Here is a 19,065-nt window from a genome sequence, read left to right on the forward strand (position 1 = left end):
AAACTAGAAAGCAAAGTGTATGTAAATTCCAATGTAAGGCTTCACAAATAGATGGGTAGGATAAGTATTTCCATGAATTAGTTTCAAATAATCCTTTTATGAGTAGAATAAGCTATTTTAAAAATTGATTAAATAATCTTTTATGTCCACGCAGGCTATGTTTTTTGTTTTGTTTCCGTCTCTCTATTTTTAGATAAAGGTGGAGCCTCATGATTTTAGATTCTTTGCCACCGCTGTCAATTTTGCATTCTCCGTGTTATGGTAAGAAGGCTTGAAGTTCCCATCTTTGTTGTTCAAAAAAGTAATTTCTTGCAAGAGGCATCAGGAAGATCCTTGAATCCTATTGTACCACTGGATAAGGGAGAGTATTTATTACTTTTATTCTCCTTCCATCATTGGTCTTGACAAAATCTCAATATATTCGATGGCAGTTTCTCTTTTTTCATTGACTTTCATAACATCCAAGGAGGGTTTTTGCGCTTGCCTTCTCTTTGCAAGAATTGTTTTGTTTGATTTCTACAAGCTTCCTTCCCTCACATGCCATTAAGTGTTTTTGAATTCATCTTTCTTTGGAGAACCTGTAGATGTGCTGATTACTTTCATTAGTCTCCAAATTCTCAGACTGAATCTCTTCGTTACCAATCCTTCTCAATTATATTTGAAGATTTAAAGGACAATTAAGTGCAAAATAGCTCCACAAATGTGCCTCTCCTAATTCGTTCCTTAGTCCTCAAAATTATTTTTTTCAAATTTCTTTGAAGCCTTGATGGAAAATTGTGCATAGTTTCACAAATGAAATGAACATTAAGAAAGCGACCAAAGTATACGTTCTATGTCTACAAATGATGTAGGCACCTTAGCATCAAATGTCTTATGAATTAACTCAAATGGCTTGGCATATTAACATCAAATGTCTTGGTCTCAAAGTGCCCTAGCCCTTTTTATAGATTTGAGGACTTAACAACATGAGTAGCATCCTTGAGCTAACAGGGTAGGCCTAAGAAGTATGTCCATTAGATATCAATTAATAAGGTCAATGTCTAAAGCAATATAGTCATGACCAGCTTTCTTCTAATAAATAAGGGTGTTTTTCCAATGATTTTTTCACATTGCTCTTTGCTTGAGAAAGCTATAATAGAAAGAAGATATGCTCTTGAAAGTCAATGGCTTCTAGTTACATTGAGCTCCATAATTGAAAGCTTGTCACCTTTTTGGTACTTCATATGTATTAGGGGAGAATATGTAGCCCAATCAAGACAAGTTAAGCCACCTCACTAATTGACCTATTTTCTAAGCCTTTCCCCCTTCTTCTCAACCATTTTTTCAATTCTTCTCTAGATGTCAACATAAAAATTTTCAAGATATTTGAGTTTGAGAGCAAGAAATTGTAAAACCCTAGGGGTGTACCACATGTCACCATGCGCACACTCAAAAGTGCAAGGTCCACATCCCCCTTACATGATCATAGAGCTTTATGTCGAAGATGCTTTAGAACCAACACACCTCCATATATATTAGGCATATTTAAGGGCACATTATCTCCCATATTGTATATGGACAATTAGTCTACCTCAATGCCACACGTAACCCTAGGAGGTGAACGAAATATCACCAATAACACCCCATGGGCCTAGCCACCAAAATCCCATGCCAAACCCACTCGAGGCCATCCAACCATCCACCCGCACGATGTATAGGTCAATTTTTGATCTAGTATAGATGTGGGTACATGAACCTGATCATTTTGATGTGGATATACGAACTTGATCATTTCTAACTATGTATTGTAACATGTTATTAGTCCCCAAAAGATGCTAAAAAAGGTATAATATTCTTGTTTAAAGTTTTTTGAATGAACTTGTTATTTAAAGAGGTCTAATGATTGAATTATACAAGTATTCTCCCAAAATGCTATGTATTTACAATTAATGTGACACAGGAAACTTAAAAAATTTAGCAAGACTTTAGATGTTCAAGCTTGGCCCATGCCCCTGATACCTTATTTCTATGCAAAAACTTTCTATATAGTTGATTTGCTCCTCAAAACTGTGCTAGTATTTGATGCAAATTGTGAGCAAGATAGTTAGTATGTTCCTTCACTTAATCATGTATGTAGAATGATCACAACCTCAAAGGATAGAAGGCTTATGCCACTAGTCTAAGTTCTAAAGAATAGTCATATTTTTCATACATACATTAGCTCACTCATGAGGCAATGATCATTGGGCATAAATCCCTATAGTAGACAGTAATTTTTTTCCCATTATAGTGGTCCACAAAAACCATATGTCCCCATAGCCTTATGCAGAATAATCCACTACTACAGATAGAGCTTCTGCTACTCTACTACATAAGGGTGAACCACATGACCACAAATATATGTAATACCCATATTGGGTACAAGGGTCCTACTCCATTTGATATCCATGCATGGCACTAAAGCACCCCAAAGATGCTAGGAGGATATGATCTAGATGCCGACACACCACAAATGTGCAAGGGCACATTAGGACAATTAGTCCCCTTTAATTTTCCACATGTCACCCTAGGAGAACCTAGGAGAGCCCAATTAACAATCCATTTGTTTCCCTTGCTTGCAAGAATTGGTGTTTCCACCCCTAAAAAAGCCTCAAGCTCATAGAGGGGCTATATCTTATCAAGTCACTTGCCCAATCTAATAGACACTCTTGATGGAGATTCCTTACACTAAGTGCACAGACCTTGCATTCATTTTCCCTGACATGTTACTTGATGCCCTACCTAAGACATAGCGATATTGAAAACTATGTAGATGAGAATGTGGCATTTAGCATACAAAGCCGAAGAGTTAATTTCACTCTTTGCCATGCAAGACTCCATGTTAGTTCCCCGAATAAGCACAGTTCCTTCTATCTCCACAACCATGGTGATGGGTAAACAATAACCAATTGGAGGAGCCAACGTGGCCTCAAGGAGGTGTAGAGAAATGATGAGCCCATGAACCAAGAGACAGACCACTAGGGTAGTCATGATTCATTGCCCTACATGGAGATGATGGCCAAAAAGCTTTTGGGTGGCTTCTTCCCATTGGAGGAGGATAAAACAAGGTAGATTTTGCACTCATAGGTGGCTCGTAGAGCCAAGGAAGTGGCTTAGAAAGGTTGGTTTGAGGCTGGATGGGAGGCATAGTTCCACCTGCAACCTTTAGTTGTCTGACATCAAACCTAAGCTTTTAATGTTTGGCAAGAGGGGGCATAGGGCCTATCCTTCATAGGCAGAGTACCCTCCCTAGATGAGCTTGACTAGCTTGCGACCTTCTAGCAAATGGCTACTCGGCAAGATTTCTCGGAAGAGGCTTCTTTCTACTTTGCTGCCTTTTTGAAACTTCACGTAACGACCTCTTCAAGTTCTCAGGTGCTTCCGTCTTGGTTATCCTATGGAGCTCTTACTTTAGCATAGATGAATTCCTTTATCATGAATGCTCGTTGTGGGTTGAGTTCGATAGTTTACCTCCCTCGGTGGGTGACTTTGTTGAAAAGCTTGTTGCTTACCTAGGGAAAGTCCTGTTTGTCTAGCCCCCCAACTCAGAAGCAAACAGGAAGAAGATGCACTTGGATCCTTTGGGACCAAGCATAGAAAACTCAAGACTTCATTGAAATCAATTTTTTGGGTGTTCATATGGCAGGTCCAATTTAGACCCTTTACATCTATGCCTGCTTCATTTGTAAGAAAGCTGGTCATTATGCGAGGGAGTGCCCGGAAAGGATGATGAACACTGCATTGGCAATCGGGGAGAGAACACCGATAGAGGAGGAACAAGTCAAGGACCAGGCGACTCCTTCCCAAGCCTCACTGGATGACCCTCCAATTCCTCAACTCTGCCTCTATCTCGCCTCTTTGACAAGCTAGAGGACGAGGCACACACAGAGCAATGGCTCCAAGTTGTTAAGAAGGGAAAGGCAAAACCTTGGGGTGCCAAGTCAATATGTAATATGTTACTACCCTCGTCCAAAATTCAAGGTATGGGGGGCCAAGGTCCATATATAATATGCATGGATTTCCTTAAAAAATTTCAAATATGCAAGGGAAAAATATGAAAATTTCATGTCCCCCCTCCCACAAAATATAAGGTATATACCTTGAAAAATATGCAAGATTTCTAGATTTGTACATACTTTCATAATATGTGAGGCCCAAGGGGGGGGGTTCTTTTGGATGAGCGAGGGGTGGGGGGGTAAAACAAAAAATACACTAAAATATGAAAACCCATTTCCTTTCAAATTAATGTAACTTTTTCAGGTGTTACCCAAATTTCAAGGGTTAAACACATATTTGAAGCTCTTTTAGTGTAGAACACAACCATGTTAATTTGAATAATTTCTTCTCATGGCATATTATTAAATTCATCTGATACTCAAGATTTTAATAGGTTTTCTTACTAAAGGGAGTTGGCGTCCTAGGGGCAAAACTTTAATCAAGTGAAGCCGTAGTCACGGCTACTGTTGTTAGTGATCAAGATCAGCTGAAGCAAGGTATCAACCCTAGTTTGGTTGAAAATCCTTCTCGACTAAAGGTGGACATTCAGGACATGCAGGATGAAAGCATGCCCAATGTGAATCACAAGAAAACGAGGCCCAGATGAGAGAAAGAGGGAGTCGAACCTCATGACTCCTTAGCCCTCACTTGCCAAGCCTGCGGAATCTTGAAGTTTGTGAAAAAGACTCAAGGATGTGCCCAAACAGGCTAGTGCGGGTAGGGAGAACCATTTTCATTTTATTAGGGATGCTTTTTGGGAAATCACAAAGTGATCCAAGGATAGTGCTGCAAGGAAATGGGAGACAAGTAGGGACTAGACTCCTTTCTTGGAACATTAGGGGGTGTTGTGATTGGGTTAAGCAGAATAGATGTTTGACTGTGATCAGAAAAGTTAGGCCACAGATTATAGTCCTTTAGGAGCTCAAGTGCGGAAGCGAGGATGCTTTTTCGTTTGCTTGTAAACAAATTGGGTTTGAGGTCTTTATGAGTTGCCATGTGAGAGGTAGAGGAGGTACCATAGTATTGGCTCTCAACTCCCTTTCATCCCGAAGTTTGTTTGTCCACGAAGAGGGTTGGTTCACAGCGGTGAGTAAGGGATTGCAGTTCGAGTTATTAGCATGCCATGCTCCAAATAGTACTCAGGAAAGGGCTAAGTGCTAGAAGGACCTTCAGTCTAAGATAGAAGGCCCCAATTGGATTTAAGCAAGGGATTGGAACTTCACGGAATTGTGGTAGGTAGCATGCATGCGAAGATTTAGATGCCATGGAATGAGAAGCTTGGGATGATCTTTGTCTCAAGCTAGGCCTTGTGATTGATAAACCAACCTCGATGGGTTTACCTAGAGCAATTGCAAGGTGGGTGAAGACTTCCAAGCGGCCAGGCTAGATAGAGTCTATGCGATGGCTAGGGATGGTAGATGAGCAGCCCCATGAAGGGAGACTACCTAAAGTCTAGCATTTCAAACCACACCTCGATTGAGTGGAGTTTCTCCTTGCCAAAGGTGAGCATGAAGGCGAGGGACATCCCATTCATTTTTGATAAACTCCTCAATTCAAGAATATTTCGCTTAGAGGCGGTGAATCTATGGAGAAGAGCAAGGGAGGAGCATGTAGTTCCCTGTGATAGATGGGAGAGCATTGTTAGGGCGGTAGTTTGTAGAGTGAAAGGGCTATAAAGATTAATACAAGTAGAGAGGAATGGTAGTCTAGTGGCCTTGACCCGAGTGAAACAAGCATTGTAGGCGATGTTCCACCTAGATCCATCAGACCCATTATTCTCCACATTGATGGTTGAGGCTAAAGTGGCCATGCAGAAGGAGGAGTACATGGATGCAAAAGCAGCACAGACTAAGAGTGGACTGCTGCGGCTTGAAGTGCAAGGCACCTCGTCCAAGATCTTGTTTCAAACCATTAAAAGAAAACATTAGAGAAGTTAATTGACAAAGTCAAAAACAGAGAAGGCTAGCTAATCACGGAATTTAGGCATGTTGCTGATACCTTTCGGTCTGAACTAAGTGCCATAATAGGAGACGAGCCCACCAAAGATGTTGTTTGGTCCCAAACCATGAACGACCTCATCTCGAGCATGGACTACAGAATCTCAGAGTACTAGAGAAAGGACCTATCCCACCCCTTCTCCAAATCTGAGTTAGGGGAGGCCCTAAAGCAGATGGAGAAAGGGATAGAGCCCCCGCCGATGGTCTTACCACAGAATTTCTTGAGGCTTTTTTGGATCTTGTAGTGTAGGACCTTATAGACATGGCCAATGTGGTAGTGCCTTATAGACATGGCCAATGCGGCCGCTACTAGAGGTAGTTTGTTTGAAGACACTAATGCAGGACTTATAAAGTTATTCCCCAAAAGGTAGAACCATCTCAAAGTTGGGGACCGTCGCCCGATAACAATTTGTTCAAACCTGACCTTGCTCCAAGTTAGGCCATGTAGTTTATTTTTTATGAGGTGCATAATTAGTTGTTCATTAGTGCAACTTTGGATCTTTGAACATAAGATGAGGATTATCATGCTACCTCATAGCTGGCTTTGACTAGTTGCTCTCTATCAACTTACTCATGCATTGCCAAGATGGGCAACACAAAGTGACTTTTGAATTGCAAAACTATAATGCACATCATGAGTAACATTGAAAACATTATGCTATTGAAATTGTACGTAAATCAAAATAGGGTTCTCTAGTCTAGCAATATGATACCATTTATAACTGAAGTTTACCTTTGGCCACACCTCTTTTGTTGCACGTGCAATAGCTCATTAACAATTATGAAAAAAAACCTCCACACTCATTTCCAAGGCTACCTTTGAATTTGCCTTCTCGGGGGCACTGCAAGGGCGTTTCACGCTACCGCTAGACCCTCCTCCATTCTCACAAATAAATTGTAGTAGTGATATGTGTGATGATGGAAACACCCATGTAAAGTGATGGACAAGTTGCAAATATCTCAATATTTGTAAAACCAATGTATCTTGGACTAATATCATTGGCATTGCACACATTCTCAGAAGGTATTCCTGAAGCATCAAATAACTAGCTTGCGATGTGAATGGGTTAATTGTTCTTTTGATGTATGTTGACTTTGATCCATGATAAGGTTGGCAATGTTGTTAGTCATAGCATAATATTGTTGAAGCAAGATGAAAGGTGGTGTGGCTTTGCTCTTAAAATGGGGATGACAAACCCACCACTCCTCAACCAATTAGTTGCAACACGAATATCACCAAGAACCTGGTTTCTGTTGGTCAAATGGTTGAGCAGGGCTTGCATGTTAGATTTAATCCTCATGGATGCTTTGTTGAGGATATAAAAAATAAAGGTCGCTTGATAGCAAAAGGAAAGAAGAAGGGCAGGATGTTTACGTTGGATGCGGACATGCCTGAATTGAGTGCAGCAATGTTTGCACATGGGACCGGTGTAGTTGCAGATATTGATATCTGCCATAAACGCATTGGTTATGTTAATGTACAGCGACTTAAATTAATGTAGGCCCAAAATATTGTTGCAGGATTGCCTAAGTTCAAGGTTGCAGAAATGCGTAAGGTATGTTAAGCCTGTCAATTTGGAAAATAGGCAAGAAAACCATTTCCTAGACATGTTCAAGAGAGTAAGAGGCCATTGGAATTAATCCACTCTGATGTGTGGACTACTAAAGCTGCATCACTCCCTACATGAAAAGTATACATTGTTTTGTGGAGAAAAAGAGAATTGTCGAGTGTGTTGCATAAAGGAGAAAGTAAAAGGCATTATTTTCTTGGGTGAAATTACCAACAACATAGTCCTTTTCATTACACTTTGTTTTTTAATTATGCTCACAATAGGTTAAGAGCAGGAATTAGTCACTATCATTGGAGGGTAGCTAAGAGTGGGTTGTTGGGAGACAAAGCCGTCTTGCCTAACAAAGTAGTTTTAATAAAGCAAAAGCCATGAGCCTAGCTACTTTTAGTAGGAGAAAGGGAAGCAAGGGTGAGCTTTACTAATTAATTTTAGAGAGCTATATTCATTAAATTTAGAGGTGGTGACAGCTTGAAAGCTAACAAGGGTACGACTTGGTGTCTAAAGAGAGGACAGAGGAGGGGGGTGTAACCATAAAGTGCCACAAACATGGTTGGAGGAGGTCACATGCAAATCAGAGTTGTTTTTAACAAAGGTGGGGGTGGTTGTTTTCTTTGTCTTAATCATTTATTCATATTAAACTGTCATAAGAAGACTGGCAATACTCTAGCAGTAGTCACAGATGAGTCTTACAATACTCCCTACCCTGATCTTCGTGCATTTTCGAAGTATGTAAGCACCCATTTTACTCTCTATTCCGAGATGCAACTGATTAAAAATCCTCCTCGCATTCCCACTTTCCCCTGATTACTAGACACCATGCTTCTCGCTGACCCTACACTGATTACTAGACCCTTTGCCTAGCCAATTTACAAACCTGTTTTTATTTTCCCAACCCTAGCTCCCCTCACACGATGCAACTTCCATGCAATTTTAACTCAATCAAGAGATGTCCCTTCACGTGCCACCTTAATTCTATTGCTCCAAGAATGCAATTTTTGAGTGTGTTCTACTCGGATCAGCTCACTTGGACAAAGAAAAAACGCAATTGTAAAATGAGACAACACGACTCAATTGGATCTATGCCATATGGAATGACTGCAAAATTATGTTTATTCAACGCAGATCAGCTGGCTGTGAGACAGAAAGAAATGGATTTGTGAATTGGGTCCAATCGCATTATGCCAACATCATTCTTGTTCGAGTAATCTAAGGTCTTGACTCTTTATCTTTGATCTCTGTTCAACACGACTGAATGGATTTATGGAATGGCTGCAAATTTGATGTTATTCAACGCAGGTCGCTGACCGTGACAGGAAGAAATGCAATAGTAAATTGGTCCAATCGCAAGAATGCCAACTCCATAATTCTAGTTCGATTGATCTTGATTCATCTTGATTCTTATATTTGGTCACTGTTTCAACAGTAGTCAGCTGATTTAGACCGAAAGACGTGCCCATTTGTATTATTATCGTAGTCAACCAGACGGATTTGATCACTGTTGTGACAGATTTTCGACCTGAAGAGGTGCAATTGTAAAATGGAATGGCAGACATTGAGGAGACAAGGCTCGGGCCTTGAGGATATCTCCCAGGGACGTGTTTGTCTCAGCAGAGTGGCAGGGGAATCTTGGGGCTCATAGGCAGGATCCAAGAAGGCTACGTCTCTTACGAGAGGTTCGTATAAAAAAGAGTGGGGGACGCAGGCTCCAGCAGCATCCGGATTGAATAATATGACAAGGTGGAGCCTTTTGTGAGACACATCTTGCGAGAGACGACATGGGCGCATTTACGCTCACGAATGGAAAAAATGGAAAAACTTCTCGAGAACAATCTAAGCAGTACACGTTGCAAGTTTTTTTACAATTCGGTGTGTCCGCCGGTAGACTTACGATCAAAATTTGATGACCACTATCAGCAAGATTCATGGCAATTTTGACAGTGAGTTCGCGGCTGGAAGATTTGTTTTTTGGTCATTTTCTGCTCACCCGTGCAAGCAAGGTTCTGCAGCGCTTAATGTGGAGTGTGGACTGGAGCTAAAAGCGACGAGGCAAGCCTCAAGGGGAGGCCCGACTCCCGAGGAATTTCTCTTCGTTGCGCTCGAATCTAGTTACTTTTAAACTCTTTTAAACGCAGAAGAGGCGATTGACAGATGGGTGGAGCACTGGAGGTCAATGAATTCGCAACCAAGGAGTGAAGGAGAGCAATTCTGGATTCGTGTACGGTGCATTGCATGCACAGATTAAGTAGGCCGGTTGCCGGATAAAGGAATAAGGATTCATCAATAGACGTCTACACTGAGAAAGGAATAAGGATTAATCAATAGACCTCTACACCGAGTCTACAGTAGCGGATCAAGCATGTGAATAGATTTCGCAGTAAAAAGCTGAGAAAAATTATTAAGGATTAGCGAAACTAGTTGGTAAAGTTACGAAAACACTGCGATGATTCTGCAATGTTCACAGAAAGCTGTAATGATGGAAGTAAGTATTCAATTTCGTGCGTCAGGACGTGACGGTGGATGATCCAGAGTCGGAAATCCGTTCCATGGGACGATGATGATTACGAATAGACTGAATGCTTGAGGTTAATTAATTTTGCTTGGGATGAGACAATTTTTGGAGGACATTCCTTGTTCTGGCTCTCAGTCGTTGAATCGACAAGTCAGAACTCGCGAGTTTGAACTTTGAAGTTTGGACTTTGGATCGCTTCGCTTGTTCCATTAAATTCAAAACTCACCGTAATAGCACTTTTCCGTAGGAGTAATAAGAAACACAGACTTTCAGATGAACGCATTTAATTAAAAGCTCGTAATGACTGCACAGGACCTTCCCGAATTCCGTGGCGTCGGATCTCTCGTTCTGGAACTGCAGCGGTGTTTAAATTCACCTCTTTTGGCATCGGAGATTGAGCTCTTAAAAATTGCACATTTAATTCACCGAGTCAGAGTACTGTGAGTGCTCACGGTTCACAAATGGCCAAACAAGGTTTTGTGACCGCAAACCCAAAAAAAAAACCAAAGCGCATGCGGCGTGTTTGTCAAAATTAAATTTACGGAATGAATTCATTTCAATCCAATTCAGAGAGTCTCGGGGAGTCTCACACTGTCTCAGCACTTCAATTTTGGAAGTCATGCTCTATGTAAAGAAACAGAGATCCTAGAGTCTGTACTATCAATGTAGGCCATTAATTAACAGAAATGAGAACGCGTTTGAGTTGGGATCTCGGATGCAAATCGCAAAATACATTCCTGAAGCACCGGCACGGGCAGCGTTTTGATTTGAGAGTGGATTTGTTGTTGGGCGGGCAACAGGATGAACATGTTACCCAACATGTTTCTGTAGTTGGATTCCGTTGTTGGGTGATTTAGTTGGTTCCTTTTTTCTTTTGGCAACGATAAGAGCAATTAATCATTTTTGTGCATAGGACTCTAGGAGTTGGGAAAGAAGGGCTCGTCGCAGGGCTGGGTTATGCAGGTGTGGGAGGTAATTTCAAAGAAGTGATTCAGCGAGGCCACGACATTGTTACCATGGTTGGAAGTTGGATGCTCAGCTCAGAGTCAGCTGGCATTGTAGAAACAGGTTTCCTATTTAAGAAAAGCTTGTGTGATTCTAAAGAAGGATGAATGAGACTCGACAATGATTTGGCAGGTTGTTTTACCCAACTTATGAGTCACATTGCTGGGGCATTACAATGTTGTGCTAGAAAGCTTTCAAGGAGACTTGTTGGGATGGCATGCAAACTTGCGGAAAGAAGAGGGTGCACTAGAGCAATTCAAAGTAGTTGCTCACAATTGAGTCCCCAGAGTCCCTATTATCAAAGGTTGCGGAGGTGTTCGGGATTCTGCCTTGAAAGAGTTTGTAAAGCTATTCCAACTCTTTTCTAACCCTATTAAAAAAAGAAAAAGAACAAAATTTAAAAAAATAATAATGGCAGAAAAAGAACAAAGCTAACTTTTAAGCAAGCAAGAAACCCAAAGCAGGCAGACATGTTGTACTAGACAGGAAATTGGAGGTTACATGTGAGTATGATGAGGGAGCATATTGTACAGCAAAAAGGGGCATCTAGATAGAAGCTACAGAAAGCCGTGAAAGGATGTGACAATGAAGAATTTCATCTTCTACAATGGATGAAAATTGGTGAGGTAGAAATGTAGGCAAGAGAGGATTGAACAAAAAAGCTAGAGCTTTTCATTAAAGAAGTGGAGTTGCAGAGCCATAAGCAAATGAGATTAATTCTCTTCTTTCTGAATTGTTCTTTAATAAAAGTTCATCTTCTTGAGCTCATATTCTTTGAGTTGCATCTTCTATTTTTCAATCACTCCCTCTTGAGCTTACCTTTCTTTGAAATAAAGTTCATCTTCTTCCTCCTGACCTTTCATTCTTGGAGTCCCATCATTTTAATCTCTCTCTCTCTCTCTCTCTTTGTGTTTAAATTTGATTTGGTCATCAAGCCTGAGCACTCTCTCTTCCTTCTTGCAACTCTTTATCTACACATTCCCATTCTGGGTCTTCCATCCTTGCAGCTTCCTACAAAGCCAGCTCCCTCCTCTTCTCTGAGCTCACTTCTCTGTGAGGATCTCTTCTTCTCTTTTCAATCACTCTCTCTAGAGCCCACCTTGCATTGAGTCCTGTGCAGTCTCTTCCTCCTGCAAACCATCATGCATGCCATTCTGGGTCTTCCAATCGTGGAATTCCATACAAAGCAAGCTATGTCCTTCTTCTCTCTCACAACAGAATTGAGGGGCAACGAGCTGGAAAGCTGAGCTGCAAAACTGTAATTGTAGGAGTGGCACACACAAATTCACAAACACAGACACACACACACAGAAAGAGGAAGATAGGCAAACACCCGAAACACACAGAAGCTCCACCTCCTTTCATCATCTTGCTCTCTTGGTCTGCGCTCCGCTCCCTTTGCTCCTCCCCAATTCAAAAAAAGCTTGCTCGCAGCTCCCTTCTTCCTGCTGCTTCGTACATTTGGCTCCAGCTTTGCCCCCCCTTTGGCTCCCTCCCCAACATCGTCTCCAACTTTGGGCGAGTCAGCGTTCCATGCCTTCCCCTTTCTCGTATGCTCGTACCTCTTGTTCCTGTAGCTGCAGCTACATGTGAGCTTTCTTCTTGGCTTCAGCATGACTGCCACCCTCCAGTCTACAGTCCACTCTCGCAGCACGTCCTGGGAAGCCTCACCCGAGCGCCAATTCAAGTTCAAAACACGCCTCATCCCTCACTAGCCTCCTCCTCCTCCTCCTCAGCCTCCTCTATAAGCTCCTTGAGCTTTTTTTATTGTTCTCAAGTAGTAAGACGCACGCGGCTACAGTGCCGCTAGTATATTCCGTGCTCTATCGACCACCCAATCTGTGTCCTCTCCAACGCATTCCTGTAGCCTTTCACTGTTCTAAAGCTCGACAATTCCAAAACTCGTGTATTTCTTATCTAGTAGGCTTCCTCCTGCAAGCAGAGATTGTAGGAAGCGGCTATGGATGATCAGACGAGCGTTTGGGCGTCCACGCCGTCCTTGGGACGAAAGCAAAACGCTAACATAGGTGCCGCTTGCATCGGGGTCTTTTCCCAGCTCTTTGATTGGAATCGTGTTCTTGGCAGCAAATCGTTTAATACGAGATATCTTGCACCCGGTGAGTGACGGACTGCTTATCTTCTTCTACAGTCTAAATTGAGCAAGGATGAAGCGCTACCCTCCGACTGTAGGCCTTTCTACTGCAACGAAGCGTTAAGAGATTAACGATTTTCAGTTTCTCATGCTCTGAATTCTGCGGTTTACAGATGTTCCGAATTCGCCACTTCACGGCGTTGATGCGAGCGACAAACGTGCCATCGCGAAGAAAATTCTGGTTTGTACTCTCAACCATTACTTAAGTATTTCAATCTCTGTGGATGAGGACGAGACAGAGAGGGATTGAAAGAACTTAGAATGCGATCTAAAGAGAACGATAATGTCGTCCTGTTTCAGCACAATCATGCAACCAATGCAGCCCATAACGAGCGGAAGGAGCAGATTGAAGGCTCCGTGAGTAAGTTGATTGGCCGAAATGCAATGGACGGGAGCATTTCTTCTCAAGTGGACGTGGACACACCCAAGGAACTCCGGCAACTTCTGCACGTCAAGCAAGGGCCTTTCGTACTGTGCGAAGTCTTGCAAGAGAAGCGGCAGCGGCCCAAAAGATCTGGTGCAGACGCCAAGACGAGGGCTTGCATGAAAGCTCACCAGGATGGGCAAGCAAAGAGGCCTCAATCTTCGAAGAGAATCAAAGTGAGCGATGGCAGAAAGCACCAAGCAGAAGCTCAACAGTCTGCGGAAAGCTCCTCACAGTCTACATCTTCGGCCCAGCGGATCAAGAGGGCTCCTGCTGACAGCATTGTAGCGACGCCTTCATCGCCACTGCGAAGCCAATTCGCAGCGAAATCAAGAACCAGCAAACCGGCAGCCTCGCCAGCGAAGAGCCCCTTGCGCAGCCCCAACAAGAAGGCTTTGTTGATGGAAGCCGCTGCCAAAATTCTTGAAGGTAGCAGCCGATCCCGCAAGCTGCAGACTACGGTGCGCTCTCTGCTGGTAGAGATGGAAATCAAGCAGGCACAAAGTGGTGCAAAGCATCCCAAGAAATCTTCGAAGTCGAAGCCCATGCAGAAAGTTTCGTCTGACAAACAATGTCATGCTCATCCCGTTCAACAAACGGAGAGACGATTCGAACAGAGGAACGGCAACAAGGAGAAGAAAAGCAGTGCGACTATCGTCACTAATATTACTCCCCCAACTGGATTGAAGGCCAAGCACACTTGCGCAATCTCCGAAAGTCCCGAGCTTAATCTGGGGACATCTGCTAGCAAGAGATTTGCGCAAAAGCCCGATAAGGATCTCTCCTCGCAAAGCAAGGTGTTCCCGTATGATAGGTCTCTGAATAGCTCTGGTAAGACGGTAGGAACTCTGGCTAGTCCGGGTCAATCCTTCCAAGAGAGCAATGCTTCGAATAGGCTGAAAGTGGGGGCTCATCTCTTCTATGGTCGCTTCTTCCGATCTGGAAAGGAAAGAAAAGATGGAGATGCAGTAGACACAAGCGATCTAGAAGTCAAAGCGAAAGAAAGGGCATTGCCGAGATCGTTTCTGCGCAGGAAAGCCACAACGCAAGATCCATCTACTGGTAGGATCCTCAGTAGAACTGCTGAAGGAAGGCAAACTGCTGCAATTGACCACGCTACTTGTGAAGAATTTGAATCTGCTAGAGATCATGTTGATATCCAAGATTTCGAATTCGTATCCTCTCCAACAGAAGATGTTGATAGTCAATGTTTCGAGCAAGACGCTTTTGGCAGCGCGTTGTCACGTTCAAGCCTTTGGGCTCAGGAGGATGTGAGTTCACGAGATGTGAACAAACATAGAGCCAATGTATTAGAAGCTCTAGAAGAAGAAATTTCTCAGCACGGACTCTTTGATTCTGATCAAAGTTCCGAAGCCAATTCCTTCCGCGTCTTCCCTTCCCAAGCCTTGGAAATGGAAGGTCGCATTTTGCTAACAGATCAGTTTGTTGATTCCACAATTGGTGAGACATTCTGTGAAGGCTCGATGCCTGAGAATGATGGCTTAGGGAGTGACTGTATGTACAAAAGTCCCTCTGAAGGAGTAGAGCTAGCTGCCCATGAAAGCTCAAGGGATTCTAATGAAGCATCAAATATTGAGGAGCACGATCGACGCCTGCTATGTGAAACTGAGAATCTGATAGTGGAACCACTACAAAATTGCAGTGACGAGAAATGCACGTCTACATTGGTAGGTTCATCTTTAAGTTCGGGCTTACCACTGGCTGCAGATTGTGACGAGTTGCCAAATCAGAATAGGGTAGATGAGCCAGGACGGCAGCATAATTTCAAAAAAATACCGAGCCTGTTGAAGCTATGTAACTTCAGTTGGTGGGATCAGGGAACCAACCACAACAGCTGTGTTGTAGGAGAGGAGGACCAGGAAGCTCCTTCAAGTCATCCTGATCAGGTAATCTTTCAAGTGTTTGCTTTTTGGAGCAATTGCACCTGCCTCAAGTTCATTCTTTCTTTTCTCCTTTTCAAATCTGTATGAAGTTGCAAATTGTAACTCAGACTTCTTGCTCATTGATGGTTTGTTGGAATTTTGACGGGCATAACTGACCTCCACTTGGATGTGCAGTTTCCACAAGTCCCTGAAGAAGACACTTCTCTCGAAACCGTCAAAAGTCCTCCTTTTCTCCTTAGAGTTTTTGGACAAGAAAGGGTTGAGACGATCCTTGAAGGAGAGCCTCCTACTTCTCCTGATTCCCTGTGTATGGATGAGTTCCAACAATCGAGTCCTGTGTCAGTTCTCGATGCAACGTTTGAGGAAGATTCTCCCGTTCATGACAAGTCCCTTGCCAGTTTTGAAGGTAACTAAAGACAAGTTTTGTTTTGTTTTGAGAGCTGGCTTTGCTGTGTAAAGACAAGCTTTCAGCAATCCTTCTGCCTAGCATTGAGGATTTATGACTGCTTAGACTCATTTGTTGCCAAAGAATAACAAATATAGCTTTGTCTCTGTTGCAGAAGCCAGACAACAGTTGCTTGACAATGTTAGACGATATGAACTGCTTGCACAAATGGATTTGGAAACCTTGATCAAGTACACTGAGGCTGATTCTTGTGCTGAAGAAGATGAAGACTATACATCAGAAGCACTTTGGGGGGAGGAAACAGATGCTGCTAACATCTCTGTTATGTCAAGTCAGCACCAAACTCAAATTTCTTCACTGTGTTCTCCTGATTTTGGTTGCTTTTGGAACGAAGGTGAGGAGGAAGGCACTGAAGGTGCTCGAGATGAGGGGGTAGGACATGGAGATGAATTGCCCTTTCCTCAATTTCAGGAATTCAAGCATATGTCCTTGTGTGATGAAGGCATTCAATCCTTGGAGGACACAGCAAGTATGGACTTGATAGAAAGGCTCAAGAAAGGGGAGAGGCTTAGTTGTAAGATATTTTTGGATTGTGTGACTGAAGCATTGGAACTCGATGCATTAGGAGCAGTAAGTTATGTCAAGGAGGCTCATGCATGGCTAAGAGTCCCCAGGAATCTCTTGCAGGAGATTAAAAAGATGGGGTTCTCATTGCCGTCGGGTCTGATGGATTCTTTATTACAGAGGGATATAGGATGCACGAGAAGCAGATGGAGAGATTTCAGCAAAGAAATTGAAGAGATAGGGACAGAAGTTGAGAGCACTCTTTGTGGACTGCTAATGCAAGAGCTTTTATCTGAACTCATGGAAGACATGTGAAACAAATGTTTGTACAGAGCATATATTTCTCAAATTTCCAAAGAGGACAGATTGAACATTTTTGCTGAATTGGGCAGTGGGAATATTAGAAAGCGAGCTAGAAATCTCATTTGGATCGAGAAATACACAAAGTATTGCCCTCACCATGAAATGTATTATTCAAATATATAGTAAACAGGAAATTCTCACAGGCTATACATTGTCAAAGATGCTGAACTTATCTTCTAATAATCTCTTTTTTTCAAATTCAAACAGCAAATGTTGGCACTTTTTAGTTCAAATGCTGAGGTTATCTTCTATTACTCCATGCTGGACTTGGAAATCCTGGAGTTCAAAACACACACCATTGTTGACAATTTGAAAAATTCTCACCTACCAAAAATTATACAGAACTTAGGAGCTCAAGAAAAAGGTCTCATGATGACAATTCTAACAAAGAGTGGCTCTTGCCAAACTTGTTCAGGTGAGGCGTTCTCTGATGTAGTGTTTCTAGAACAATAGACTTGTAAGAATTTTCGTTTGCAAGTGCAGGGTATACATGCAGCAGGAATCAATTGTGTATGTATTTATTTTAGCCCTAAGGCTTGAACTAATCTTTGCTGGGCCACCGAACACGAACCATGAATAAATCGTTTTTGGGATCCACGTAAGCAGCTTATTCACATCATAGCCCTTCCTGGATTCCTCATCTAGCAACAGCTAGTCTTAGGCTTAACAGCCCTAATTAAAGAGCGATGACTCTCTGTGAGCTAATACCCGATCATGGGTCTATTGACCCTATTGCATCATAGTATGTGATCTATATAATTATCGGCCAGCTAGTTTATTTTGATGCCTAATCAAGCATTATCCTTTAGCACTTTAGCGAGTGTCCACCTTCGTTGGAATCCAAGAGGCCATCCCTCACCAGTGCTTGTTTTGAATACATCCCAAGCTTTGTCACTCATATGAGCATAATACCTCAATCCATGATTTAATAACCCTAGAGTATGCATACATTAATTCCTCAGAGATCCCAATAGCCATCCCTTTTAGTGAGAGAAAATTATCTTTACAGTTATCATAAGTCTTAAATAGCCTTTTAGTATTGTTTAGATGCAAAATTTTCTCAGCATCACGTAGATCTAAACCTTGGGAACTTGTTTTGATAGAATGATTATTGCATCAATTGATGTAAACCTTGGAAACTTCTTGATACAATGAATTTTGCATCAATTGATATAAACCTTGAAAACTTCCAAATACTTTCCTATTCCCTTTAGTATTGATATTGTAGGTTGCTCTTGCTCTTTGATCTTTATATTATAGTGTGTAGTTTAACTGGTCTCTTCTTGCTTCAAGGATTCTTTTTAGCAGGTCCTCCAATTGCTTAAGCTTTAGCCAAGTACAACAACAATTAGATGCTTTGAATGGCTCACAGTAATAACTTCTTGGGATGCCTAACAATGGATTTTGACATTTTGCGAGTAATTTTTTTTGCGCGTTTGTGAGTTTTTCAAGTATTTTTATGTGTGAATTTTATAGCTAGTGGTTAGTTATAATTCTTGCATATCACCATGTAAGTATAAATAATAATAAATCCAGGCAATATATTTCATAAACATAATGGAAACCATGGAGCTAGTTCTCTAGGAGGACAAGATCTCATCATAAATACCTTGGATCAATAGATCACCGTTAAGCTATAAAGGCAAGCAAGCAGTAGCCAAGCATCATTGCATTCGTGGTAGAGCCAAGCATAAATAGCCGAAACAATAGCGCGCTAGCGAGCTATAAAGACATGGTGCCAACAACTTTTTTTCCAGATGGCATTTTGGGGTTTCATCTAAAGGTACCCATGTTTGTAGTTGTTTTCAAGGCTTTTGGGCCTTCTAAGCTCATTTCTAGTGTCAAAGAGGTCAAATTGTACATGCATCAAAAGTTTTGTTTCTTCTAAGGAATTTATACCCCTCTGGCAACATAGTTCAAGTTTTGTTTTGTTCCAAGGAATTTGTAGCAATGGAGCAGAGTAACGATGGTCATCCATAGGTCAAATATTTGTACATCTTTAATTTCTAGTTTTGTGGGAGATGTGTTTGTTTGTATTGGGTCCTTTGCATGTAAGAATACAAGTCGTGCATAAAACAATATTTTAAATTTCTTGCAATGCTAATTGCATAGTTCTGCTTAAATTTTCCCATTTAAAAAGATAATTATGGTTGAGT

At 41.9% G+C, this 19,065-nt stretch overlaps 1 protein-coding gene across 2 annotated transcripts; it reads left to right on the plus strand.

Annotated features, from left to right (window-relative positions):
* The first annotated feature begins 12,020 nt into the window (after positions 1-12,020).
* On the plus strand, positions 12,021-17,155 carry LOC147900153 (uncharacterized). 2 transcript variants are annotated; one of them, XM_087377318.1, is made up of 5 exons: positions 12,021-13,213; positions 13,362-13,429; positions 13,549-15,579; positions 15,751-15,982; positions 16,137-17,155. In XM_087377318.1, exons 1-5 carry the CDS (start codon positions 13,057-13,059, stop codon positions 16,859-16,861), a joined length of 3,213 nt encoding a protein of 1,070 aa, XP_087233444.1. In that variant the 5' UTR covers positions 12,021-13,056; the 3' UTR covers positions 16,862-17,155. The 2 variants fall into 2 exon arrangements, with proteins under 2 accessions (XP_087233444.1, XP_087233445.1); XM_087377319.1 differs by having other exon boundaries at positions 13,549-15,360.
* Positions 17,156-19,065: the final 1,910 nt, after the last annotated feature.

The sequence above is a fragment of the Dipteris shenzhenensis genome, chromosome 7 (genome assembly GCF_047967505.1).
Source record: "Dipteris shenzhenensis isolate YYH24624 ecotype China chromosome 7, Dip_SZ_1.0, whole genome shotgun sequence".
Classification (NCBI taxonomy): Eukaryota; Viridiplantae; Streptophyta; class Polypodiopsida; order Gleicheniales; family Dipteridaceae; genus Dipteris; species Dipteris shenzhenensis.

Coding starts and splice junctions, on each gene's coding strand:
- LOC147900153 (XM_087377318.1), top strand. CDS start 13,057: ATGGATGATCAGACGAGCGTTTGGGCGTCCACGCCGTCCTTGGGACGA. Junction 13,214..13,361: donor TACGAGATATCTTGCACCCG/GTGAGTGACGGA, acceptor TGCGGTTTACAG/ATGTTCCGAATTCGCCACTT. Junction 15,580..15,750: donor CTTCAAGTCATCCTGATCAG/GTAATCTTTCAA, acceptor TTGGATGTGCAG/TTTCCACAAGTCCCTGAAGA.